The following is a 27,900-nucleotide window of genomic DNA, read 5'->3' as shown; positions in this document are numbered from 1 at the left end:
TTAATCGTTTATGATTATATAACCCTATATTTAATTTCACTTCTTAAATTAAAATTATTACTTGCTGTTAATGTTTGGTAATGGAATACTTAATTAATCAAAAAATAACCCATATGTTTTTATATCAATATTTTTATATTAATAAATGTGTTTCAGTTTTTACAAAAAATAATTACATTGCAAACTTTTAATAAATTCTAAAGTAATTATGATAAAGATTAAATTATCGATTTTTTATAAACAGTCATTTGTAGTGTGAGTAATAAGTACATCATTATATAGTTTTAAGTTATAAAAGCGTGTAAGTTTTTGTAAAGGGTGTGCCAAACATTCCATGTAAGTAATAAATTTCAAAAAAAGTTATTTCAAATTTTATTTACTGCAATCATTTTTGCGCCACTTAAGATAAATAAAAAAAGCACAACAGTTTCAATAAACTTAATTTATTTTAAGTAAAAACAAATACTATATTTTAAAACCTATATGGTAAAGAACTTTTAGTTTAGGCCACTATAAAAAAAACATGAAACATTAATTAAGATATTATTTGTAAAAAAATTAAATGAGATTAGTTCGGTAGAGCTTCAAAACAACTACATATTTTTTTGATATAACAATTAAAAGTATTTAATTAAAACTTTAATAGTTAATTGCCATCAAAAAACAAAAGTTTCATCATTTGACTTGATGGCACGCACAAAACATATAAATATACGTTATTCTTTACGAAATATAACAAGAAATAAACTTGCATAATATTAAAAAATAAAACAACACAACAAGGCAGAAAACGTTTGAAGAAAAAGTCAAAATTAAAGCAAAAACTTTGAAGAAATTAGAATTGCGAATGATTTAAATGCAGCTGAATTTTAAATGATGAAAATAATCGTGTTTTACTCTGTAAAGGCAAGCTAAAATCGATTATTGTGTATTTGAAAGTATATATTTTAAAAAATGACAAAATAGTTCAATCAATAAACCAATGATTCATAATATATTTTATAATCTCAGCTTGTATCGGATGACAAGGGTTTTTAATGGTAAAATTGAACTAAATTAAACTTCTTTACTGTAAGTGGTGGACACTTGAGCCACGGAAACGTCGTACTTCTTTTCTGAAAATGCGGGATTCGATGACCCTGATACGTTGTGGCTACCTCTGCGGTTCCTGATAGTTTTTAATGAAATCTTAGTCTAATGAGCTTCGTAAAACTTAATTTATAAACTCACTCATTAAATATGCGATACTTATAATCTATAAACTAAAAACCAATGTTAATTGTTTGTTGTTTCAATCACGTCTATAAATTATTTTATAAAGCAACAAACCTCTTTCTGACGCAGAAGACAATGAGAAGAATGAGAAGCAAGAGGAAGATCACACAACCGATAACAATTGCTGCAATCTCTCCGGGTTGAAGTCCCTCTGTTGTATTATTATAAATATGTATGTAGGCAAGTATATAAAAACACACTCTTCTACCTAAAGGTTTTTATGACAATTTTGATTGGAATTTCACAGCTAACTTTTTTTAAATTTTACTTTAGTCAGTAATTTTTTTCATGAATCATGAAGCTATTAATTGTACATTACTCAAAACAACAACTAAACAGGCGCGATCGACAGTAAGTCTGTCGTCAGTAGCAACAGCATACCTGGTAGGGGACTGGTTGAGAAGGCGCCTACCCCGTCTTCCCCTGTGGTGAAATCGGAAACACCTGATTCCTTGCCACCTACATTCCTCGCCCTCAAAGCGGTGTCGTAGCTTCTTCCTGCCGGCAGAGGCCCGTTGCAACCCGCCTCCCTTGTTTCAAAACAATCGGAATCAGCTCCTAAAAAACATTTTGAGCTTTGAGAAATATCATCCTAACAATTTTACAGTATATGTTACTAAAACGGTTCGTTCTCGTTAAAGTTATTCGGAAGAAATTTTAATAAATGTTCATTTCAAATTGTTTTTTTATCAGAAATAAAAAAGTTAACTTCAAAGTTCTTTTATGACAGTTCTCACAAGAGTATGGCTTTGTAAATTTGAAGTAATACGACAATACAACAAGGAACAATAAAAAAGCGTTGTATAAAACGGTGCTGCTACGAGCACATGAACCGACTGTTTTTTTTTTGATATCGCAAGCAACTTCAACTGACCGACGATAACAATATCGCTTGTAGCTTGTCTCTTCCTCCTTCTGCCCGATCCGCACTGCACGGTCAAGGCGAGGTACGGGCTCACGATCCTGTCGTCGTTGAACATGGACGCGTCCCACGTTGCAGGGCTGTCCTCGTTTACTAAATTTAAATTTAGAATAAGATTTGAATTTGTAAACGTTTTAAACTTGATTTGTTTAATTTAATTTCAATGATTATATTTATCTAAGAAAATAAGTTATACTTTTGTATCGTGGTAAATATTAATTTATTAAATATGGTGTTTTTAATAAAAATTGTTTCAAGTTTTGAAATTTAAAATATTTCTTATCAGTTTAATTTTCTTTGTTTTATAAAATTTGTTTATTACACAAAAATCAATTTAAAACTCATAAGTTTTATATAAATAAATCATGGTAAATATTCGTACCAGCTTCAACGGAGGAGGCCTCCCTCACGTAAACTTCCACCTCGGTCACCTCTCCTCCGTCCTCGTCGAACAGCTCGTCCTTGCTCAGACACGGATTGTTGATCGGGAAGGAGAAGGTGCTCGCAGGAGGAACAGATTCCGATGATGCAGGCACGGTCAGAACCTCCTTCACTGCGGCGTCGTCCGCCACTATGACTGGGTCTGTTGGAAAGTGGTTATGTTTTTATTTCTTATGTGTTTAAAAAACTATTGTTTCAAAGTTTACAATCATTACATGACAAATAGCGTTTTAGCGCTCTTAAACAAATATAGTGTTAAAAGTTTGTTAAGCTAAATAATTGAAACTCGGCAATCTTGGCTTGATTATTATAACTTTAACAAAAACGATATATTTTTTATCGTAAGTAATAAGTGTTTGTCACTTTCCTAAAACTAGTTAGACATAATAAATATTAGTGGTACATGGTTTGGATGAGCTAAAGTTTTTTTTGTTAAAAATACACGATAAAAAATAAAGTTTATTTTACAATAGCAAAAAAGACAAATCACAATAGACTAACAAAACTTAAACTATGTATTGTACTAAATATAAAGTGTTTACTACAGTTTCAAAGATAAAAAAATCTTTTAAGAAAATATACCTCTATAAAGGATAACTGCGCCTGATTCAGAAGCAGCTCCAGTCGTAGTTGATGGGGTTGCAACGATGCTGTAAGCTTGTCCTACTACTAGTCCTTCCAGTGTTACATCTACTGGGTAGCTTACGTTTGCCACCTGACGTTTTTGTAAATTATACTCAAAACGAGTTATACGTCTTATAGTACTAGTAGTGTAAAAGCAAAGTAGTTTTTTAATTATTAAGTAAGATACTATAAGTGTTACTAAAAATACTAGGTAACATTAGCATTTACAATATATCACTTAAAAAATATTGCTTTTGAGCAAACTTTTTATCATGAAAATGTTTAGTAAGTTGGTAGCTACATCATACAAAAAATTTTGTCTTAATTCAAAAGTCCTACTTGCGTTTAATGTTATTAATAGTTTGTTAAAGAACTTGGAAAATCTAATGAAATTAGCTTATAAGTCGGTGTAAATTAAAACTAAATGAGTATATTTTATTTTATATGTATAAAAAACTCTTTTTAATCCTATAACAAACATAATTTCAACTAACAGTTGTGGTGATTTCAGGAAGAGATGCATCGCCACCAAACGGAGTTGCCACGACAACAAGGGTCTCAGGACCAACAGAAGCATCTGTTACTTGGGATGCTTGGACAGTCACTGTTGTTGGTGTTTCAGACACTTGTGTTAAGCTCACAGGTCCCGGTACTGTTTATGTAAGTAAAAACTACTTTATGTTCACTATAATGTAATGATGTTGTAAGACATGCTTTTAGCAATAGCGAAATAATATTACAAAAATTGCTTATCAAAAGTACATAAATAAGTTTTTGGTTAACCTGTATCTGTTTTGTAAACATATCGAGTTGCAGTAAAGAGTACAGTTTTAACAACTTAATTATACTCAAAAGAATTAAAGGTCTCTGTAAACAACAGGAGTATGAAAATTTTTTAAACATATATACTTTAAATAAGATTACATTTAACGACAATCAAGGAGTATAACTTAAAACAAAGAGTAGTGAAAAACTAAATATCTACTATTAAATCATGTTATAACTGCTAGTGTAAAAATATAAGAAACAATTTTTACCTCCAGGGTTTGTTAAAATCGTTATAGGATCTGTTCGTGTGGATCCACCAGCTGTAGCTGCCACAATAACTACATCTACCAAGCTGTAGAAAAATTTACATAAGTAATAGAAGACTAAATAAAAATATCTAAATTATTGAAAAAATGGTTACCTTCATTTTAAGCGAACTAACTTTTTACATTGTAGAAGTAAATTTATGTTATAAAAATTTAGACTGGTTGATTTATTTTCATTTTTTAAACTATTTGATATCGGAATTCAAAAAAAAAGCAAGACGTTTATTACCAGCAGTTGCAATATGTATAAATTTAATTTTAACACGTTTTAATAAACTAACTTTTAATATAAAACAAAACTATTTTTCAATTAACAAACCTGTACGGGGGAAGACCTTCAATTTCTGTGGATGTCTGGTCAGCATTTACTTCTATAGTACCACTACAAGCTGGTTCAGTACAATTACGCACTCTGTTAATATTTTTTCATGATGATATGATTGTTGAAGTTTAATGAAAGGTGTTTTATGATTTTAAAAGGCTTTTTGTGCAACGTTCTAAAACGACAAAATAAAATAAATAACAAAGAATATGTGGTTTAACAAAGGTCAAATACTTTTTCTACTATTTAAAATAATTACAACTAAAGTTATATACGTCAAAAATCATTGCCATCATTACAATTATTTAAGCAATAAAAAATATAAGTGTAATGAATTGAAAAAATAACAAACGTGTATTCAACATCATAGGGAAGTAGATTTCCATTGGCTGGATCAGGAGCGACAAAGTTAACGTTCACATTTTCTCCATCTCTTGAAAGCACCACACCTGATACAGCTGCCGGAGCTGTTATGAAAGTAGAAGCAATCGTTATGCTAACATCATTATTACTAACTAAAACGGTTGTAATAACTTAATATAAATTAAAATGAATAACATTTTTTACAAAATAAGTTAAGACTTTTGTCGAGTATTTTATATTATATACAAGTTTAACTGGTGTATCATAACACTAATACACATATAAATATAAAGTCCCTGGGAAAATAATTGATAGACTATGTTGTTACAAATACCATCGCCAACCTGATTCGGGATCAGTTGACGTTGAAACGGTCACTGGTCGCGTGGTGGCGCCATCAGCGTCGATTGCGGCCACTGTGACGTCATAACTGCTACCGGGCTGCAAATCGCTCACGGTGATTGATTCGGCGGTTACTACTTCGGTTGTCTCGACTCCGTCCACTGTTGTAGTTACTCTGTGTGTTTGTGGTATAAGTTGGTTGTTATTACTTATACATTAAACAATATATTGTATTATATCATTTAGTATAATGTATGTTATGTTTAGTCTTATCTATATTAGCTTATTGTTCCTTGTATTGAAAGCATTTTACGTAATGTTTGAACACAATTGAAGCTTTTAGTTTATTCTAAGTTAGTTTTAGAACATCTGAAAAACTTGTATGTTATTGTACTTTAGCTTTTACCCATCATAAAATTGTGTAAATTTTTACTAAACTACACTCTTATTTTATTAATAACTTAGTAAGTAACCCGGTATAATAAGCGTAGCATAATGATAATGTAATTATCAACAAAACAATTAAGCAGAGGAAATGCATGTGTTTAAAATAATTTACTGTTACGAATATTTTGCAACATGAAGTCTAAAACTCACGAATATGTTTGTGGGTCTGTCAACAATGGTATAGGTGGACCCCATGTTAGGCTCAATGAGTTCCAAGTAGCTCCTGTTACTGCAAGATCCGTCACAAAGTTCTGAATGATTGCTCCTGAATACATTGGTTTAAGTTTAGATTTTCAAATAAAACTTTAGATTTTGTAAAGTTCAAACAAAACGTAAAATATTACTACTTTTATATAAATCTCTATTGTTATATAGTGAATTACTTAATGAAAAAATTTAAAGTGCTTATAAATGAAGTAACCAATAATAACAATATTACTGTTTAGTTAACTAGTTTGAGTACGACAATATTTCAGTAATAAAATCAGATCATCAGGTACAAATAAATAATGGTCTAAATCATATATATCTATATATATATATATACAGATTGGTAAACAAATGTTTAGTTAGTATTAAGCGTTTAGTACATAAATGTTCACTGCTTTAATCACTATATAGATTTAAGTCATGTCATTTTACTCCTTAAGCAGTAAGGCGTCAGGGTTATACAAAATAGTTGAAAGGGAGTTATGAAAAACGATGCTTAAAAAACAGTTTGAGGATTTATAGTTTTAACAATCAAAAATTATTTAGCAAAAAAAAACTTGTGTTTCCGCTACAAGTATCCCCAACGATCAAAGCTCCGGTTGCGTCAGGAACCACAGATATTTCGTAAGGTTGTTCAGGTTCGAATCCGTCAAAGGTAACTGAGGTATTAGTTGTTAACGAAGCAACTTCGTTCACTGTTACTGTGTACGTCTGTCAACATATATATTAAAATGTTTGTTTGTTTAGTTTTAAAATATTAAAGATAATAAATTTATTCCAAATGAGTTACAAATAAATCTAATAAAAAAGTGATGACCTATTAAATACAAAGAAAGTAGTTTCTACATTTTTTTTTTCAGAAACGTTTTTAACTATGCAATTTTTATTTTTTAAATTTTTAAAATATTAAAACAAACGAACAGTGACAAGTGCTTCAACATCAACACCATCAGCAGCTGATACCGACCAAGTAGCTGTGACTTCACTGGTGGATGGAGAAGAACAAGATAGTGTCGTGGTCAAGATCGCTGTGTTAGTATTTATATTGAATTTTTTGTATAAACTTTATGTTAAATTTAAGGTTCTAAATATATAGTTTATTTTCTACAAACTTTTTCTCTCGTTTAAATACAACTTTTAGAACGTAAGGTTTCTTTCTATCTTTAAACAACTGGTTCTACTTTTTAGTTTTATTTGTAACGTCAAACACCTTATAAAATTTGTACTATTTTTGTTTTATGTTTTTGGAAGTAAATCAAACTTAAAATTCTTTAATTAAATTTTTAACTGACGCAAGCATGTCTTTTCACCAAAACCATCGGGACACGTGCACGAGAAATCAAACACCCCGTCACTGCACACTCCTCCGTTCAAACAGGGGCTTGACGCGCAATCGTCTCCGTCTGTGTCGTCATAATGTTGTTTAATGAGTTAATAATTAAGTTTTTAATTTAGTTAATTTGTTTGTGTATAATTTACAAACATGTAGTAAATGTGTAAACTAGGTTAAAATGAATAGAACACGAATGTACCAATACCTGTTTGGAAGCAGAACAAAAAACAATATTTTAGATCATTTGTCAAATTTTTATTTACTTAGTTTAAAAGTTAGATTTTCTGTATGTAGTACGTCATTAGATAAAAGCAAAGCATTAACAATTAGTGAGAAAACTCATAATAATAAAAAATCTTGTACAGAAAAATGCATACAAACTAACCGAGCTCGTATTTGACTTGGTAACCTAAGTAGCTGCTTTCATCTGTGTTGAACAAATCAACTGCGAATCTGGCCCACACTTGGGGTCCAGTGTCCTCAGCTAAAAATATCTTGCTAACTCCATCATTTGTCAAATCACCAGAGTATGAGTCCGTACTGTTTAAAATATACTAGTTAAGATTATTTAGGTTCTGTTACAAACTATTTAAGAACATGTTTAAAGGTTTTAAAAGTAATAGAAAGTATGATGTTTTGATCTGATCTCGTTTTACAAAATAGTATGTGCCTAGAACCTATAGAATATTTATGTTGATTAAATAAAAACAAGGGCTTTAACTACAATAAAAAAACGGAGCGAAAAATTTAGATTAAAAGCAATAAATTGCTCTTTTTTCGAGACATTAGTTTTGTCGTTAGCTTTATTTAAAAAACATTAGTATTTTTCCCTTAACTAGTCAAAAACTTTAATTCAATTCTCCAAAATGAATAGACAAAGTTATTAAAAAAAAAACTTCATTAACAAAACTACTTTCTAATAAACATTTACAATATTGCACTACTACTTACACTAAGTCAGGGCTGAGTCCTTCAACAAGAGGAACATCAGCAGATCCAAAGTCCAAGAAATCCTGGTTAAGTTCAGTGTTGAAGTAATCAAACGTGAATCTGACAGCTGTGGTTAAAATATATTGTTTTGTTTAATTGTGTAACATTTTAAAAAGCAGTTAAGTACAACGGTACTAGTTTTTGATTAAAATATGCGTGCTTAAATTTGAAAATCTAAAGAACATTTAAATTAATGTTAGCATCATATTTTTTTACTCTAATATAATAGACATTTAAAGTTATACAAAAAAAGTCTTAAAAATTATCTAAAAGTTATTGCTATCAATTAAAACACCATTTAACAGTTTAACAACCAAAAATCAAAACTAAACCTTTTGACCCGTTAAAGTTGATGACGTGGAAGACGTCAGCGAAAACTCCGTATTGTCCTGGGAAGTTGGGGCTCTGTATTACTGCCGTGTTAAAAGTGCACACAATGGGGGCATCACCTCCGTCGAAATGCGGGCATACGTTTCCTGTGTTTGACGTCATAATTCAGTGTATGGTTTATCACAAAGATAAAAAAGTTTAATAAGTTTTTGTCATTGAGGACTTTAAAAATGAAAAGTTTATAAACTTTCTTACATTAGACACGATAGGTTTGTAATGACATAAAAACCAAACAACAAAAATATCATAACTGTAAATAATTCAAGATCTCTTTTAAAAGATATTTAAGTCGTTACATGTTTTTTTCAGCATTAAAACCATCAAACAAACCGGTGAAAAAGGTCAACACGGAGCTGGAAGAGCCAGCACCGGCAGCTGTGTATGCGGTGACGGATACCTGGTAAGTTCTGAAACTCACCAAGGAACTGATGTCCAACGCAGTGAGGGGAGCAGAAACATTGAACTCCTGTGGAATACGTTAAGATAAAATGACTTTAGTTAAAATATAAGTTAAAAAAATATTGTACCAAAACTATGTTTTAGTCTGAAAATAAAAAACTTGTATTATTTTTAATAACAGTATTAGTTGTAAAATAAAATAATTACATCATTGTTTAAGTTTTACTGTAAAGTGGTATTTATAAAATTATGTTTTGTGTTTTACAAAATAAACCACACATTTATTGTTTATTAATTATTAACAAACTTACTCTTGCTTCGTCGCAATCCTTAGTGTCGCCAATGGGTACGAACCTGGTGCAGTCCTCTTCAGTTCGCCTGACCGTTATGATGTAATAAAGGGTGGTGCCTCTGTCCGTCTCGTCCGGTGCAACCCAGGACAAACCGGCTGTCATGTCACTGGCATTAACTGTCAGTCCAGTTGGTGCGCGAGGTGCTGAAATGATGATGACGTCATAAAGTTTTATATTAGAAAGTTATACTTATGCTGCATATTGAAAATATTCAAAAGAATTTAAACTAGGCTTTAATTTTCTAATACTTCAGTATTTAAGAAAGAAAAGCGGAGTTAGTACAAATTTAAAACAATGGGTTCCAATAAATTTTTTTATAAATTTAAATGTTGTTTTTATAATTAAAGTAGGTATAATTTTAAAAACTTTTGGGTTCACTTTTGATACTCAGTAAGTTTTTTTGCAAAAAAAAAGGGAAACAAACTTGTTCCATCAGTAGTTGCGCTGACGGGTGCTCCATTATTAACAAAAGTTGCAGTACCGAAGAAGGCACCAGTAAGTCCAGGCACGACTGTCACAACGTACTCGTTGAAAGGCACCAACCCCTCGACTACGATTGGCTGTAACAATGGGACTTTAATTGGTGTTGAAAATAGTTGATAAAAAAAATTACAAGGGATTGAAGATATATTAATTAATTCTATAAGTCATTTAAGCTGTTTATAGTCTTAGATGGGTAATACAGTTTTAAAATAAATAAATAATATTACTTTTTATATGTACATTAAAAAAATTGCAGTATTAAAATGAAATTTTAACATTTGACTCGGTAGAAAGTTTAAATAAAACTTCAATAAACGTTTAGTTTAAAAAGATATTTCCTCCTAAACAAAATGATCAAAAATTCAGTACAAGTCATACCGAGAAGTTGTCTGCATCGACTTGGTTCGATTCAGCAGTTATGACGTCACCGGTGGAAACCCTGCTCACTATGACGTTGTAGGTGATGACGTAGTTGGTGTTTTTGGCCCAAAGCTCAGTTACGACGGGGGTCACTTGCAACGACTGACCGACGACAGCAACGCTCCACGAATCCAAGATTATCAGAGCTAGTTTGTTAATTTAAACTATAAGTATAGAGCTTTATCTTTTATGTGTAGTTTAAGTGTTGTTTGAAAATGTTTTGTAGTATAATTACTTTTATAAGAATAACCAAATAAAAATATCTATTTCTTAATTTTGTTAAATCTTATTGAAGATATATTTTAGTCATTGAAGTTATCTAATTTGAACACAATAAAAAGTAGATTTTAATTTTTAGTACCAATTTAAAAAATACAACTAACTGAATATAGGTTTTAATTAAAAAAAATCAAAACTATTTTTAATTTTACTGTGTAAACATTTATAACTTACTTGTATTAAAAATCTTTAAAATGGTATAATGATAAAATGCCATTATACAATGATGATAAAATGCTATACAACAAACTAACGATTGCAAGTTTTTCCGTCTCCGGTGAAATCGGCTCGGCAGGCGCAAGTGAACGAGCCAATCGTGTTCGTGCAATCGGCGTTGTCGTCACAATCGTCAGTTCCCAACGCGCATTCGTCGATGTCTGTGACGTTTTAATTAATGTGGTGAACTTTAAATAGCTGTTATAGATACCTAATAGAATTTACAAGAACAAAGCTACATTGAGTAGAAAGATTCAGTCTTATAGCTAAAATAATATAAAGAAGTTGTTTAGCTTCAGTAATACTTATTCGAAATTTTTGATAGACTTATCTACTAACCGACGTCACAGTCCCTCCCAGTGTAACCGGGACAGTCAGTACAAGTGTATTCGAACTCTCCATCAACGCAAGTTCCGTTGTTTGCGCACACTACTCCCGCGCAATCGTCTCCGTCTGATGATAATTAATATTAAGCTTTAAGTCTAAACAAGCTTTATTTAGAATATAACAGACTGTTGTGTGAAAGAACTCAAATGTTATTTGTAAATTGCTCTATATGGTTCAACTATGGTGAAACAGTCATAAATTTTTAGATAACAATAAAAACTTTCATTAAAAAAGTATAAAAATACGAATACTTAATAATCATAAAAGCTTTGTTTGGCCCGTAAAAGATTTTAAAAAGTTCAACTGACCGAGTTGGTATCCAACAAGGAAACCGGTTTCAACGATGCTCCTGTCAGAGAAGAAGTGAATGTAGATACCGCCGTCAGGTGTCGCCACGTCAATCGTGTTGGCGTCAGGGTTCCATCCCGGCAAGTTGTCTACTGTGGCAGGCTGTTGCGATGATAACAAGTTCGCTTTGTCACCAGTTATCTGTTAGAAAGGAGATAAGTTTATTACTAGATCTAAAATTTCATATTAAAAGGGAAAACCAGTCTTAGGCGATAAACTTTGAAAAAAAATACTTTTATTGAAAGTTTTTTCACTGTGCAATCTTGTTTTAATAGTAGAATCATTAGTAAATACTTACAACAGCAACGTAAGATGAAATGTCACGAAGGTTGGGGCTTCTGCTGATGAGGAAGTAATCTTGCTCGTCGTTCACAGAAAACTCAAGCAGAGTGAATCTGATACCTGCGATAAGTGTTGTAATAGTTAGAAAAAACATTAAAACTTCTATTAAAAATGTATCATTTTCTAAACATAAAATTAAAAACTGTAGCAAATTAGAATGATATACAGCTATTAATAAGATAAAAAACTTTAAAAATGTTCTTTACCTTTATTCATCTAAAAATCGTCATAGTGCAAACACTTACTTCCAGTTCCTTGGTCGTCGACGAACCATGAAACTTGCTCGTTGATGTTGTAAGTGTCAGTTCCGTTCCACGGTACCGGCCACTCGAGGAAGCCAGGTCCAATCACGCAGTTCATCAGCGTTTCAGTGTTGCCGACACAGTAGTATCCTGTTTGTTAGATGAGAAAAATTGGTTTAAGTTTTTCAGGACAATTTTCTTAAACTTTAACTAACAATTGTTTAACAATTACTTGTAATTTAGTATGATAAAAGTGACTTTGATAACAAACAGGTTACCACAAACGCTATAAACCGAGCGAAAAACAGTAATTATAACTACATGATGTTAACAAACCTTCGCAAGCGGATGGTTCGCCCCTCCAGAAGGGATAATCGCATATACAGTTGAAACTACCGACCGTATTCACACAAGTTTCTCTGTCGCTAACACATACACTCGGGTCCAAACATTCGTCATTGTCTGTAAAGTTATGAGGTTGTTGTGGTAGACGTAATAAGTAAGTTTTAAAATTTTCAAGCAATTCTATACCAAGATTTTTTATAATACTTTTATCTCACCTACTTCAAATGTAGGTAAATGAAAAAACATTTGTTATACTTATCTAAAATGTACCCTCAATGCTTTAATAAAAAAATTTCGAAACATAATTAAACATTATTTTAGTAAATGAAATTTACTTTATATTTCCAAGTAAACAAAATACATAAATTTAACTTTTGATGCAAATTTAGTATTGTCATTATGACGTCAAAAAACCTACCACACCACTGTTCTTCATTTAATAAAACAAATTACATACAACTTACCGGTGCAAATGACTCCGTCTCCGGACCATCCGGGGTTGCAAGCGCACGAGAATGTTCCTGGTAAGTTGGTGCAAGTAGCTGCCGGTTCATCTGCACAGTTGTCACTGCCAGCAGCACATTCGTCAATATCTGTTTGAAACACGTTACTTTGCAACACTTAATTGATTACCTTAAACATTTCATATATGTAAGGTTTAATGATGTAAACATTTTTAAACAGCGTCACTTCGTAAAAATTAGTTGTGTATAAATTCTACAAAAAGTTTCTGAATAACTTATAAAGCAACCAGAACATATCTTAGTTATATTTGTGTAGACTAAATCGTTTTTGCTTCAATGTCTTACTATGAAATATACTTCAAAAGTTTACTTTTCAATACATCATTAAGTATATGATTTGAAATATCATTAATTTTTACAAGAGATGCTGTAAAATGAATCATTTACGACTTAAACTATATAAAATATATACACAAATCAAAGATAGCTAACCGGTACAGTTGGGGGCAGATCCTTCGTAGCCACTGGCACACGAGCATGCAAAACTTCCGAATGAGTTTGTGCAAACTGTAGTTACAACATCACCGCAACCACCGTTGTCAACTGCACACTCGTCGATGTCTATAAGAAATTAAACTTAAAAGTTTTAATACTTTTACATACATATTAAAAGTAAAAACTGGAAAACTAAGACCATTAAAATTAGTTTTACCTAAAAAAGATTGATGAAATAGAATGACAAAACAAAATATCTTTTATATTAAGGGTAATATTGAAAAAGTAATTAACAAACAAACCATCGCAAGTGACACCGTCTCCAGTAAAACCAATATTACAAGCACAAGTGAAACTTCCATCAGTGTTTGTACAAGTTGCATCATCATCACAATTGTTTAAAGTATCATCAGCACATTCGTTAATGTCTGTTATAAAAAGTTCTTACATAAACAGATGTTTTCAATAAACAAAAATTTACTTCACCTCTTTAAATGCAGTAATAAAACATGTATATATTAAATAAATGGTTTAAAGACGTTGCTAAATGGTTATTCATTATTTAAATCTATTAATTTATTAACTTTAGTTTTTATATCTAACTTAAAACATTACAACAATAAACACTTACCAGTGCAAACACTTCCGTTTCCGGTATATCCTGTATTACAAGCACAAGTAAATCCAGGTACTGTGTTGGTGCAAGTGGCTCTCTCTATGACGTCACAATCGTTGAGAGCTGGATCAGCGCATTCATCAACGTCACCGCACGTGGGTGGGGTTCCTTCGAAACCATCTCTGCAAGCACAGGAGAAACTTCCTACAGTATTTGTACACAAAGCTGTTGTGACGTCACCACATCCTCCATTGTCAACTGCGCACTCATCAATGTCTGCAATAATATATCATGTCATAACTACTTTAAACAGATAGTTGATTTCAATGCACAGTCCAAAATAATAAGAGAGATTTTATTATACAATAAGTTTTAACTTAATACTTATTATCTTTGAAAGTAAAGATGTTTTGCTAATTTTTCTAAATGAAAACTTTATAACCTTAAAACCCATCACCTTTTTAATCGAGTAATACAGATACTCAGTAAATAACTTTCACATATACCTGAACAAGTAGGAGGAGTTCCTTCAAAACCAACTCGGCAAGCACAAGCAAAAGATCCAAGTGTATTGGTACAAATTGCTCCAATAACATCACCACAACCTCCATTATCAACCAAACACTCATTTATGTCTGTTTAAATGAAGTTTTTATATTGATTGAAACTCAAAAGTTATCTAAATTTAATAAATTTTTCAGTTTCTTAATACTAACCAACCCTTACAGTTAATGTTAGAGCAACAGTTGATGAAAACTTAAAAAATACTATACTCAAGTACGGTAGATGTATAAAAAAACTTATTAAGTATAAAAAATAAACAGAGAGCTCAGGATTATTTATTAAACTTGCATAAAATAAATATTAAAAAATGTATACACTAACCAGTGCAGTTAGGTGGGGTTCCTTCATAACCGGCAACACAAGCACATGAAAAACTTCCAACTGAATTTGTGCAAATCGTAGTGACATTATCTCCACAACCACCGTTATCAGTTGCACACTCATCGATATCTGTTATTATACGTTGTTTAATTTCTCAAGTTTTTTGTGATGAACTTTATCTTATAATGAAGCTTGTTAGAGCTTTTAAAACGGTAGAGTTTTCCAAACTCATTTTTATAATCGCCAAAAAATTTCACAATTATTTTTTCTACCTTACTATTTATTATTCCCTAAAAGTCAAAACCACCTACTAACGAGAAAACATTACATATTTCTAGGAGTATGTTTTTAACTTTTAGTCGCTGTCGAGACTACAAATAAATAAATATTAAAAAACAAAAATAAGAAGTTTCTCGAATTATTAGTTGTACAAAAGAATCCAACTTTACGAAAAAACTTTTAAAAGAAACTTTGACTCTCATTTTGAATAATTTAAAGGTTTGTACACTTCTGAAACAACTAAAAAATGTTTTGTTTTTAGATATAAAAACTAATCCTTTACAGATACATTCCTCTACTTCGTATTTAAAACTTGTGTTAGTTAGTCTGTCAAGTTTTGAATCTACTAAATAAATTTCAGTTATCAAACAAGAAACAAACCATCGCAAGTGACACCATCTCCAGTGAAGCCAATATTACAAGCACAAGTGAAACTTCCATCAGTGTTTGTACAAGTTGCATCAGCATCACAATTGTTTGAAGTAGCATCAACACATTCGTCAATGTCTGTTATAAATAAATACTTAATTTAGAAATATGATTTCAATAAACAAAAATTTACTTCAGCTTCTTTAAATGCAGTAATAAAACATGAAAATAATAAATAAAAGTTCTAAAGACGTTGTTAAATGGTTATTCAGCATTTAAACCTATTAACTTATAAGATTTAGTTTTTATATCTAACTTAAAACATTACAACAATAAACAGCTACCAGTGCAAACACTTCCGTTTCCGGCATATCCTGTATTACAAGCACAAGTAAATCCAGGTACTGTGTTGGTGCAAGTGGCTCTCTCTATGACGTCACAATCGTTGAGAGCTGGATCAGCGCACTCATCAACGTCACCGCACGTGGGCGGGGTTCCTTCGAAACCATCTCTGCAAGCACAGGAGAAACTTCCTACATTGTTTGTGCACAAAGCTGTAGTGACGTCACCACATCCTCCGTTGTCAACTGCGCACTCATCAATGTCTGCAAAATTAAAGTTTGATTTTTTTATTATAACTTTATGTATTTACTAATGTCAGTAGTTTGTTGATTTAAATCTGATTAAAGTACTGAACAATAAAATGCGTGACTTGAAAAAAAATTCCTTAATAATTTATAGACTTTAGTTTTAACAAAGTTTTGACCAAATACACATTATTTTAAAAGTAAAGCTTTTTTCCCAATTCAATGAAAACTTAAAACTACTGTATTAATTTGCTAATATTTAAAAGATTAGCTAAATGAAATTTCATACCTGAGCATACTTTAAGTCTAAAACTAACTATACCTGTACTTTAACAAATAAATTTAACATTATAATCTTTGCATAAAACTGGAGACTTTTTTAGAAAATTTTTAGATTATTGATTTTTATATGTTTATAACAAAAATTTTTTTTAGCTAGTAAAAAGTTTTGTATGCTGGGATTTATCTAAGAAAAAAATGAACCAAAGAACCAAAAACCTATTTATAAGTAACATAACTTGAAAAACAACAATGGTGCAACTCAATTTGGATGCCATTTAAAAAACCGTCCATAACTACTATCCAATAACAGAAAGATTAGTTATTTTTTATACCTGTACAATTGGGAGGAGTTCCTTCAAAACCAACACGGCAAGCACAAGCAAAAGATCCAAGTGTATTGGTACAAATTGCTCCAATAACATCACCACAACCACCATTATCAACCAAACACTCATTTATGTCTGTTTAAATGAAGTTTTTATATTTATTGTAGCTTTTTAACTAATATTGTATTTTTCAAAGTTATTTTAGTTAAAGTTGTTTGATTGAAGTTTTACAAAAGAAGTTAAAACTTTTAAAAACAATTTATACTTAACATGAGTTTTCAATGCAGCAACAAAATTATTACAGTTTTCAAAAAGTATTATATTATCAGTAAAGTAGCAAAATTTGCTTAATACTTTTTTAGAGCATTGAGTAGAAATTACAATGAAATATTTTCAACACTTCCCTGTTGTATTTTGTATATTTTTTTATATTTTGTATACAAAACAAAGAAAAACGTACGAAGGTTGTATTTGACAGCCAAAAAAAGTTTTACCTGTGCAATTAACACCGTCTCCACTGTATCCTGTCAGACAAGCGCAAGTGAAGCTTCCCGCCGTGTTTGTACATTCCGCTCGCGAGTCATCATCGCAGTTGTCAGTACCCAGTGCACACTCGTCGATATCTGTATAAAGAAACTCAGTTGAAGTGAGCTGCAAAGCTCAGACATTAATTTTGAAGTTTGTCGGCTACGTTTAAAAAATTTTTTTAAAGTTTTGTTTGTGTAATATTTATGATTTATTTTTTTATTATTTAAGTATTAACTGTTCTAAATAATATTTAAAAAATTCAATGCATTAAAGGCTTAGAAAATAAAACCTAGCTGAAATTAAAAAAAGCAAGCTACTTTACGGTATATTTAACCATTTAAAGTCCTAAAGTGTTGATTATGACTTTTAAAGGGTTACTTTGAGTACACACAAAATTGAGAAACATGCAATTCAAAACTCACCCGTACAATTAGTACCGTCGCCAGTGAAGCCGGTCAGACAGGCGCAGGTGAAGCTGCCGAACGTGTTTGTGCAAGCAGCTCTGGAGGGATCGTCACAATCGTTCAGTGCTGGATCAGAACACTCATCCTGATCTGTTTATTATCATGTTGTCATTTGCATTTGAAGTTTGATAAGAAGTGAAAGTAAATTGGGTTTAACTTTATTGTTATGTTTACTTTTAAAATTTAAGTGTAAAGTTTAAAGTTAGGTTTTAAAAGTTTACCCTTTATTTTGGAAAACTATGTTTAAAATATTTTCTTAATTTACTCCAAACTACTAAATTTGCTCAGATCAAGCGAGTTTATATAGCAGTTAGACGTTGAAAAAAAATTTAGGATCTGGTAAGTGGTCCTTTGACTTAAAAAGCTATGAACACTTAATAAAATGAAAATTGATTAAACATTAAAATTCAAAATTATTTTGTTTGTAAATTTATTAGCTTTGAAGTAGTTAATGTGTACGTAATAATAAAGTTTCAGTTAAAAATCGATGTAGCAGGTGAATGAATATGTTGAACAATAGAATAAAGTTTAGTGAGATTTTTAGATTCAAAAATATCAGTTAAAAATAAAACATTTTGAAAAATATTAAAAATATTCAAAATTTCTTTTATCAGTATCATAAATAATTTTAACATTACTCAAAAAAAAAAATTGATTTTAAAAACTTCAGACTTAAAAAATAGTGCCAGAATATTTTACAATATCCGTTATTGTTAGATATGAATCAGTTAATAGATGTGATGACTTGTGCTCATTATAAAGCGTGTATGTGGTTCAATTTAATACAGTTTACATCCTGAATAATTGGCATAATTAATTATGTGAAAATAAGATATAAGATTTTTTTAGTTACAATTTTTGCTAAAACAGAAAAATAAAAAACGTTTTTTCAAATATTTATGCGCTTTTTAACGAATGTAAACTGTATGTTTTAACTTTTACAAAACCATGGTTCCAGTCGTTTTACCTTCTGCAAGAAAAGTTTTATTTTGTTATTTTCGATTATTTTGATTTCAAAGTACTTAAAGTAAAATTTTAAAAAATAAGTTAAAAACAGTTGTAGCATCATATGCTATTAACGTATACTATGTATAAAAAATATGTAACTTCAACCTACTATAAATTCATTTATTGAAATAGTCAAATCTATGGGCTTAATCATAATATATAGTAAGTATATAAAACAAATTTTAAAACAGCAAGTTATAAAAAATTGTCTATATTTAAACAGTTTACTTTTTTGAAACTCTTATGGATATAAAAGGTACTATAAAATAAATCTAATTCGTATTAGGGTTTTTTGTAATTTTCTAGCTTAAAATGTTTAGCATACTACTAAAAATTACTTATTCAATACCTTCGCAGTTGGGTGGCACTCCAGGGAATCCGACTCTGCAGGAACAAGAGAAACTTCCAATAGAGTTGGTACACAAGGAAGTTGTAACATTTCCACAACCTCCGTTGTCAGTTGCACATTCGTCCACATCTGTTACGTCATAGTTGTCATGACAAAATTTAAATTGTAAATACTTATAACTTAGTATTATTAGTTTTCAAAAGTTTGTCGAATAAATCTCTAGGAATAATTAGCTATAATTTAGCAAGGTTAAAATTAAAAAAAAGTCTTTTGAAGTATACTTTAATCTAAATACTGTTTTTTTTTAATAAAGATAATAGTTGACAAACTTACCGGTACAAGTTACTCCATCCCCGGTATATCCGGTAATACACTCGCATACGAATCCGCCAGGTACATTTGTGCATGACGCCGTGTCGTTCGCACAGTTGTCAGTTCCGAGTGTGCATTCATCAATATCTAATACATATAATGTTTATTGAAAAAAAATTATTTGGTCGTACGACCTGGTATACAAAAATAACCTTTCGGTAGTCGAGCGAAATAAAGTATCATGTTGGTTAAGATTTTTATTAAATGGGAAGTATTTTAACGCTTGATTTTGATAACTTCTTACAAACAGGTGTTGGAATCGCTTTTGATATCACAATGTATTTATCTTTTATACTCATACTTTTACATTCAAGTATAGTTTTTCTTATCAACTATTATTTTGGTTTTTTCATAAAAACTGTACTTAAGTATAAGTTGTATTTCTGAAGTCACAAAAAAACAAAAAAAAATAAAAACGAACCAGTGCAAGTAACACCATCCCCGGTGTAGCCAGTTATGCAGGTGCACGTAAAACTTCCAACTGTGTTCGCGCAAGTAGCCGTACCATCTGCGCAGTTGTCAGTACCCAGTGCACATTCGTCGACGTCTGTATAAATAAGAAAAGTGTAAATAAAATGAGTGTTATACTTAAAGTTTCTGTATGTAAAAAAATAACAAAATGTTACTCAAAATACAAACAAAATATATCTGTCTTATCTATAAAAGTATAAGTCTTTTTATGGATATTTTTACAAAGCTTATAATCGTTACTTTAGTAAAAATTGACTTGTAAAACTATTACTTATCCTTATTTCGTTGGTTGCCCAAAATTAACAAATTTTAACTACTAATAACAATCAAATGTTTGTTTGTTTTAATTTAAAATGTCATGCTCGTGTTTTAAAGTTGACCAAATTAATTAACAATGGGAACTGAAATTTTGTTTAGGTTGAAATTAAAAAAGTTTACAGTATTTAGACAAAACCTACTTTAATAAAGTATAACTATTATTATTACTCAGTAAAAGATATATTTATTTACTTTTTGTCGTAACATTCTAAAATTTTTTTGTAAATAAAATTTCAAGTTGTGCAAAATAATGAGTATAGCATAAACAAAACCTAACACACACGCATCTTATCGTACATACTTTAAAAAGCATACTAAGGTACTAACCAGTACAAGTAACACCATCACCAGCGTACCCAGCATTGCAGAAGCAGTTGAATGAGCCGGCAGTGTTGTTGCACGTAGCCCGAACCGGATCATCGCAATCATTCAATGTGGCGTCAGCGCACTCGTCAATATCTGCGTTCAAAAACAAAACTTTGGTTGTTTGAATGACCATTAATAAATTGGTAGTTGATAGTATGAATAATAGATTGTATCTTAGAAAGTTTTAATCAAAATAGGTTTTACTTTTTGTTTCTAATAACTAGTTTAAGAAAAAAATTGATATGGAGTTAAAGAGTAAATTTTTAAAAACGTTAAAGAGGTTTTTTACTGGAAATAACAGTTTACAAAACTGACTAACAGTTTCGTGGCAAACTAAAATAAGTTAACACCCTAAGTTAACTTTATTCTATAAAATTGCGTGAGAATATAACAAATTTAATTAACAAACCATCGCAAGTGACACCGTCTCCAGTGAAGCCATCATTACAAGCACAAGTGAAACTTCCATCAGTGTTTGTACAAGTTGCATCATCATCACAATTGTTTAAAGTAGCATCAGCACATTCATTGACATCTGTTATAAATTGTATTTAGAGTAATTTTTACAATCTTAAATATTCTTACATTTAAATAGTTGTTGTTGATGATGTTTCTTATATAATAAGTAAAAACTGTTTAAGCAAGTGATAGAGCTACCAAACACAAACAAAAACTGTCTAAAAGAAACCTTAAATTTTAACGTTAAATTATATTAAAAAAAAAACTGAATCTTAAATAAAAATGTCACAAGTACGTGAGTGACAACTAAATTTTTATAACTAAATGCTTAGATAAAAACTTTTAAAACACTATTAATACCGTCGTGAATGAATATTAAAATAGAATAAAACTCTAAGTGATTGATTACATGTTGCAGACTTTACAAATATATTGTTTTGTAATGCCTTGGTTTAAACTTACTGGAGCGTTTAATCTTGCTTCATATGTCATTACACAAGCATACTTCCCTTTATCAATTATGTAAGGGTTTCTCTTTGCAATACACGTTTCGTAGTTTAAAAGGGAACCCATTTATTAATTGCTTATAACCTTATAAAATTTGAACTTTGATTTGATGAAAAAATACTAACAATCTCAAAAATTTTATTTTTCTGAACTTGAGCAATAGTGTTTTTTATCTCAAAATAATAAATTTACTGTAGTAGTATACGTTGTTTTAATTCTAATCGAATATTTGTTTCTAATACTATATATTTATTTAAAAAATTTAATTAAAACAGGTTATCAACAAAAATTATATAATACCATACAATATGATAACTAGCTTAGTCACAATTTTAAAAAAGTTTTGTAAACATATTTTAAAGCCATGTAACTTAAGTAGCAAAACCTAAATAGTTTTTACATCTTACTTTTATATATAGTAATTGATAGAATATAAAAAAACAAACCAATTTCGCAGTTATCCCCAGTCCATCCAGGAATGCATTCGCAAGAGTATGTGAAAAATCCGTCCCTGTTACAAGATCCCCCGTTCAAACAAAACGGTGCCACTCCAGCTGGATTACTGCACAGGTCCTCATCTGTATGGAAAGTTAACTCAAACCTTTTGATGACGTAGCAAAAATATTTTGAATGAATAACATATCAAGCAATAAAACTTTTTTTTGCTTACTAATCGCAAAAACATGACAGCATTAACTTTTTTTTAAACTTGGCAAAAAAGAGCTAATAAGAGTATCGGGAGCAAAACTTCTAACAAATTAATTTGACACCGTAAAACGAAAAAGATCTTTATATATTCTTTAGTATTGGTAAACAATTAAAAATTAGCAAAAAATCAGAAATGATGAGCGTCTACCTTTGAAAATTTTTTCCTCAAAAGAAGTTAGAGTGCTATACTAACTATAAAGTTATTAAATGCTGTTACTTTTGACTAAGATAGATAGTTAAGTAAACAAGCCTGTATCGGTAAGTATAAATAAAAAAAATATCTTTAATTAAAAAAAAGCAGAGTGCTTTATGCTCTATTGAATTTCAAAATAAAACTATAAATAAAGTAAACCGTATTTTTGGTTGTTAAGCAATACATTGTTTAAGCTAAATTTAACTTCAGATTAACATATAAACAGTTTTACAAAAGAAGTCATTTAAATTTAATTAAAACCACTTATCAAACGTACCGGCCCTGAAGGAAATGTTGAACCTTCCCGTCTCGCTCTCCAGGTCGTGCTCGAGGGTGAAGTACAGCGGGTGCATCTCCACGTCCCTGCTGTCCCCGTTCTGCAGCCTGGTCAGCACCGAGTTGTCCGCCCCCGTCCTCAGCGTCAGCCCCTCGTTGGTCGCCACGTCCCTGGGTATCGTGCCGTCCCCGTACAGATCGTTCAGCCTGAAAGTTTAAAGTTGTGAAAGTTGAATTATGACGTTGAAATGAAACTTTCGGGCTAATTAGAACGGGACATGTTCAAAATCCACTAAGTCAAATTCGAGAACCGCTTACCGATCGAGGGTAAGGGTTAGGGGTAACAGTTACAGTGAAAAATAAATAAAAATAAACTTAAAAAATGCAAAAAGTTTTAAAATAAAATTAATAAATAATAAAAAAAATTAAAAAATGGGTGGATTTTGAACGTAGGTGGAATTTAATCGGGTGGATTTTGATAGTTTACCAATTAGAACTTCTCGGAACTGAAGTTAAACAGAATGCTTTCTGTCTGCTCAAAAGTGTACTCGGAAAAAGCCAGCTTGGTATGTTAAAACACGACTAAAATTATGTTTGTTGCAAGACACAAAAAATAAAAAGCTTTGTTTAGTAACTAGTTTGTTTAAGAAGTATAGGTTGCTATCAATAAAGCAATAAACTGCATTAGTAGTTTAAAATTTTAAGTTAAAAAATTAATAGTTTAAAACGTATGAAATAATTGTTAAACTTTGTAAACCACTAAGTTTATAATCGTGTTAAATTTGAGTTTAAAGTAGTTTTCAGATTATCAGTTAAGTTAATCTGTTTTTGGTTAGCGGTTTTAAATTTACTTGGTTAACTACCGATTGCTAACTAAAAGAAAGGTTGGATTTTATTAAAAATTATAAGAAATAAGCATTTAATAATTCTCTGATGGTCATGAACTTATGTAATTATGTATAATGTATTTTTTGTGGTTTGTGGTGTACGTTTTAAAACGTTTTGCTTTTATTAAAAGTATGAACAAAGTGTAGTAATTTTAATACGTACTTTATCACAAAACACAACAAAGTTTACCTCATGCAAAGTTGAAGAAATGATATTTTATACTCTAAAATTAGATTTAAAGTAGTTTACGTAACCCAAATCCAATTTACCAAAAGATCACGATATATAAAATACACAAATTTATATGACTTTTAATTCATTGTAAAACGCTTTTTTCAAAAGCTGAAGTAAGTTCAATTTGTTTTAACTTGGTCTTGTTTTATCAAAGGAGCTGTTTAACAACTTTAAAAAAATATTTTCTTTAAATACTTTAAAAACATCATAAGTCATGTTTCCTAAAATTAGCCTGAAAAACAGACCGTATAAGCTACTAGGAGAAGAAAAATGTTAAATATAGTATCGGTAAAAATTTCCTTGCTTCAGTTGCTTTGAAGAATTATATTTCTGTTTGACGTCTGTGCACGCTTGCTAACTCTGTTTGCTTTTATTTAATTTTGGCTTAAACTTTTTTTCTTCCACTTGCTCAATGTAATCTGCTATTTCGAAAATTCTAACAATTAAGTTAAACCCTTAATTCTACCGTTAAGACTGTTACCCGGAAACTTAACAGATGTAAAATTTCAAAAATTCAAGTGAACATTTTCGAACCTTATTTTTTTCTATTATACGTACAATAATAAGTAAAATGTAGAAACCTATACCATAAGCGGTTTAGTATTTTATAAAAAGTATGATAGCAGTTAGCTCTACTTTAAGTATTTAATTTTTGGACTTTTTTTTGATTAACAAATTTATTTAAAAAACAATGAATTACTCAATTAAAAGTAGTTTTGAGGAAACTGTAAATTAAAGTAAATATTTAGTTTAAGAGATTTTAGCTTTTAAGTATATAGTTATAAGTTCCTTAGAACTAAGTAATAAAATTGTTTTTAGTTTATTAAACATATAATCATTCAATTTTAAAATCACAAACTGCCCTAAATAAAAAATGATAATTCTTAAAACCAAATAAAAATATTTGTAGCTTAGTCGTATCTAAAACTAGTTTTACGGTGTTTTAGAATTATGTGATACATTTATTTTTCAAGTTTTCAAAATACAAGTTTTCATAATACGAATTTAGTTTAAAAACAACACAAAGTAAAAAATAACGAAAAACGTTATTGTTTATATTTTTGTAAAAAGAAAATTTCAAGTAAACTAAAAGTCTACAAAACGCTGCAACATAAAAGCGACTAAACATTTTATTTTTAATTTCAGAATTGAGAAGTATTATCTCAAGCCAACATTAAGTTGCATATTTTCATAATAATATAGTTTTGTCTTAAAACAAAAAATGAATTATTTGTTTACCTTATTAGGGTTTTCATTACATATTGGTATTATTTAAGGTGAAATAAACTTGAGTTGCGTAGCAATGAAAGTGCAACACCATAAATTATCGGAAATTTTATATTAACTTCAATCGAAGCGTTAAGTATTCTGTTACTTTTCATAATTGTTCATTTTAGTAAAATGCTTTCAAATTTGGAAAAAAAAAAGTTCATCCTTTCGGTACTTTGTCATGTTTTAAAGGTGTGACAATTGAAAACTTCCATATTTTTAGTTTCCTTAAGTTTTGCTACTGTCATGTGAAGCTTATATCTAACTCATACCTGTTTTAAAACTAATTTAATGTAGTGTTTTAATGTTTTTAAATAAATAAAAAAGACAAAATTGTTTAAATTGTTTTGCATTTACTTTGTTAAAGTTTAAATTAGAAATATTAAGTCTAATATTGTTATTTACAAATTTTACATATATTTCTGAATCAAAGCTGCTTGTTCTCAGACCTAAATCTTGATTTTTGTTATGTTTTTACTCGAGCTTTGTAAACATAACTAACATTTATTAGATTTACAACGTGATTGAGAGTATTAAAATACGATTAAAAAAATAATCAAGTTATTTATCTTGGTAAAAGTAGCGTTTTATGTGATCATAGACGCAAAGTTTAGTTAAGTTCGGCAAACAAGTTTAAATGATAATAAATAAAAATTTGACCGTTATTGTCAATTTAACCAATAAATTACTAACTGTGAAACAAGGATGAGCTGACTGACAACACCAGGTTCGTTTCTGGCGCTTCCAAAGTACAACACGCCATTAGGTTCTGTTTCACCGAAGGACGTGAAAAATTCGTTGATGAACATGCGGTAGCCTGTGAACATAAATTAATTTAAATTTCGAAATGTTTTCAAAATAATTTTGTGTTGCGAAAGCTGCAGTTAGTCTTGTTATTCTCAATGCAGAACTTGTTTTACTATTATCAAATAAATTAACAGTCATAAAAATCCATTTTTATGTTGAATATATACAAATCTACAAACTTTAAAAACAATAAAAACATATTAAACTAAACTTTTCATAAAATTATCATTCAACACAAATTAGAAAACATTTATTCTTTATTTAAATGTATACTTTAATCTGCAACATAATTTAAAAAACCTAATTAACGAATATAAATTATATTTAAAATTTAGTTATAAAACTTAGATTTCAAAATTAAAAATTTCAGTAATTTTACGATGAAAGACTTGTGCCTACTTTTTAGTTAAAAGGAACAGAAATACCTAATATAGTAAACTGTAAAACCGTAAATTATTATTAATATATTTATACTCAGTAACAAATATACTCATGCTAAGCCTAAAATACCCTACAGTACGACTCTTACACTCTTGATAGACTGATATTCATTCTATTAGTTTTAGTCTGACAATCTATCGTTTAAAAAATTAATTTATCATAGTCGGAAATATCTTTTTGTAAACAGTTGTGACGTAATCACTGATCAATTTATCACCAAGCAACGTACCGACAATCGGGTACCCGGTGGGAGAAACCGCTTCCAAGCTCCACACCTTCCTGTTAATTCTCAGCGGTGCCAGGTAGTTGTCCACGAAACACGGGGAGAGTATTTCTCCCGTCAGGTCTGTGAACTCGGCAACCTGGGGAATCAGGAGCCCGATCTCCGAGCCGTTGCACGGAATTATTTCTGAAAAAAAAACTTTCCGCTTAAATATGCAAAACAAACTGAGTTTTTTTATGCAATGAATGTTTAGATATTATAGTATCTAAGATTATTTTTCTTTCACTTTTTTAAACAAAAGTTTATCATGTTTTCATTTAATTTGAAAAAACGATGTTCGATGTTATCAGATTTTATATATGATTTTTTGTTTTAATATGTATTAAAACTGTATAGTGTTTACTTACTTTTTTATTAATAATATAGATGTTCTTGAGTTAAACAATTTCAAAGAGGATTAATCGCTAAAACTACTATTATCTGCTTGATAAGATTTATCATTGCAATAAGCTGCTTGTGTTACCTTTTTACCACAAATTAAAAACTATTTTAAATTTTACTTCCTATTTTATTTAAACTGATATTTTCTCAATTCAAAAATTAAACCGTCAAAAAAAATATATAGATTTCTTATATATCTATAACATTATTCTATTATTAAAACCTCAACAATGTATAAAATTTACTCGCTTTCGACACTTTTTATAAAGTTTATCATTTGGAAAATATTTTAAACGAAGTTAAATCGAGCATGAAATAAGAAGCTTTTATTAAAGACTTAAGATATTCAAAACGTTTCTAATATAAACGTTTTTTTAAAACTAATATATCATTTTAAAGTATAAAAAACATTAAAGTATAAACTACAAAATATCAGTTTGTATACAACTCAATTTTGATTACTACACACAAACAACTGTATTAAACGTTATTTTGGTATGAAATAAATTCGAAACAGAGTTCTAGACAATATACAAAACAGTTTTTAATTTATTAAAAGTATGAATTAAACTAAACTAACGTCCAACTTTTTCGTATGCTGAAAGGTCCGGTCTCTGTGAGTAACCCAAAGTGGCCAACAGCCCAACTATGAGAAGGGTGTTTGTGGTTATCATATTATTTATTTATACAAAACCTGTTCAAACACGT

General features: G+C 30.0%; 1 protein-coding gene across 1 annotated transcript; it reads right to left on the bottom strand.

Annotated features, from left to right (window-relative positions):
• Nucleotides 1–378: 378 nt before the first annotated feature.
• On the bottom strand, nucleotides 379–27,900 carry LOC145837169 (uncharacterized). The gene is made up of 49 exons (XM_082944937.1): nucleotides 27,773–27,900; nucleotides 26,758–26,937; nucleotides 25,974–26,097; nucleotides 22,891–23,096; nucleotides 22,159–22,290; nucleotides 21,156–21,281; nucleotides 20,708–20,839; nucleotides 20,013–20,138; nucleotides 19,553–19,678; nucleotides 19,220–19,348; nucleotides 17,821–17,952; nucleotides 17,365–17,493; nucleotides 16,877–17,005; nucleotides 16,020–16,280; nucleotides 15,688–15,813; nucleotides 15,028–15,156; nucleotides 14,649–14,777; nucleotides 14,158–14,418; nucleotides 13,829–13,954; nucleotides 13,524–13,652; nucleotides 13,032–13,160; nucleotides 12,559–12,684; nucleotides 12,226–12,372; nucleotides 11,937–12,040; nucleotides 11,599–11,779; nucleotides 11,243–11,356; nucleotides 10,942–11,064; nucleotides 10,367–10,554; nucleotides 9,930–10,065; nucleotides 9,464–9,648; nucleotides 9,084–9,219; nucleotides 8,696–8,839; nucleotides 8,325–8,430; nucleotides 7,759–7,913; nucleotides 7,333–7,443; nucleotides 6,962–7,068; nucleotides 6,598–6,751; nucleotides 5,981–6,095; nucleotides 5,386–5,558; nucleotides 5,031–5,145; nucleotides 4,676–4,768; nucleotides 4,300–4,382; nucleotides 3,757–3,914; nucleotides 3,221–3,353; nucleotides 2,580–2,780; nucleotides 2,150–2,290; nucleotides 1,657–1,833; nucleotides 1,330–1,426; nucleotides 379–1,168 (listed from the first exon to the last, which is right to left on the bottom strand). The coding sequence occupies exons 1-49, from the start codon at nucleotides 27,864–27,866 to the stop codon at nucleotides 1,057–1,059; spliced, it is 6,870 nt and encodes a 2,289-aa protein (XP_082801063.1). The 5' UTR covers nucleotides 27,867–27,900; the 3' UTR covers nucleotides 379–1,056.

This window comes from Thalia democratica, chromosome 5, assembly GCF_965202585.1.
Source record: "Thalia democratica chromosome 5, ktThaDemo2.hap1.1, whole genome shotgun sequence".
In the NCBI taxonomy this organism is placed as follows: Eukaryota; Metazoa; Chordata; class Thaliacea; order Salpida; family Salpidae; genus Thalia; species Thalia democratica.
Note: the sequence above shows the minus strand (reverse complement) of the source record. Positions and strands in the feature narration are given on the sequence as shown.

What these genes read in the sequence shown, in the direction of transcription:
- LOC145837169 (XM_082944937.1), bottom strand. Translation starts at nt 27,866, where the DNA reads ATGATAACCACAAACACCCTTCTCATAGTTGGGCTGTTGGCCACTTTG. An exon ending in CACCGGGTACCCGATTGTCG is followed by an intron (nt 26,098 to 26,757) that starts GTACGTTGCTTG and finishes TTATGTTCACAG; the next exon opens with GCTACCGCATGTTCATCAAC. An exon ending in GATTTTAACAAACCCTGGAG is followed by an intron (nt 3,915 to 4,299) that starts GTAAAAATTGTT and finishes TTACATAAACAG; the next exon opens with TACCGGGACCTGTGAGCTTA.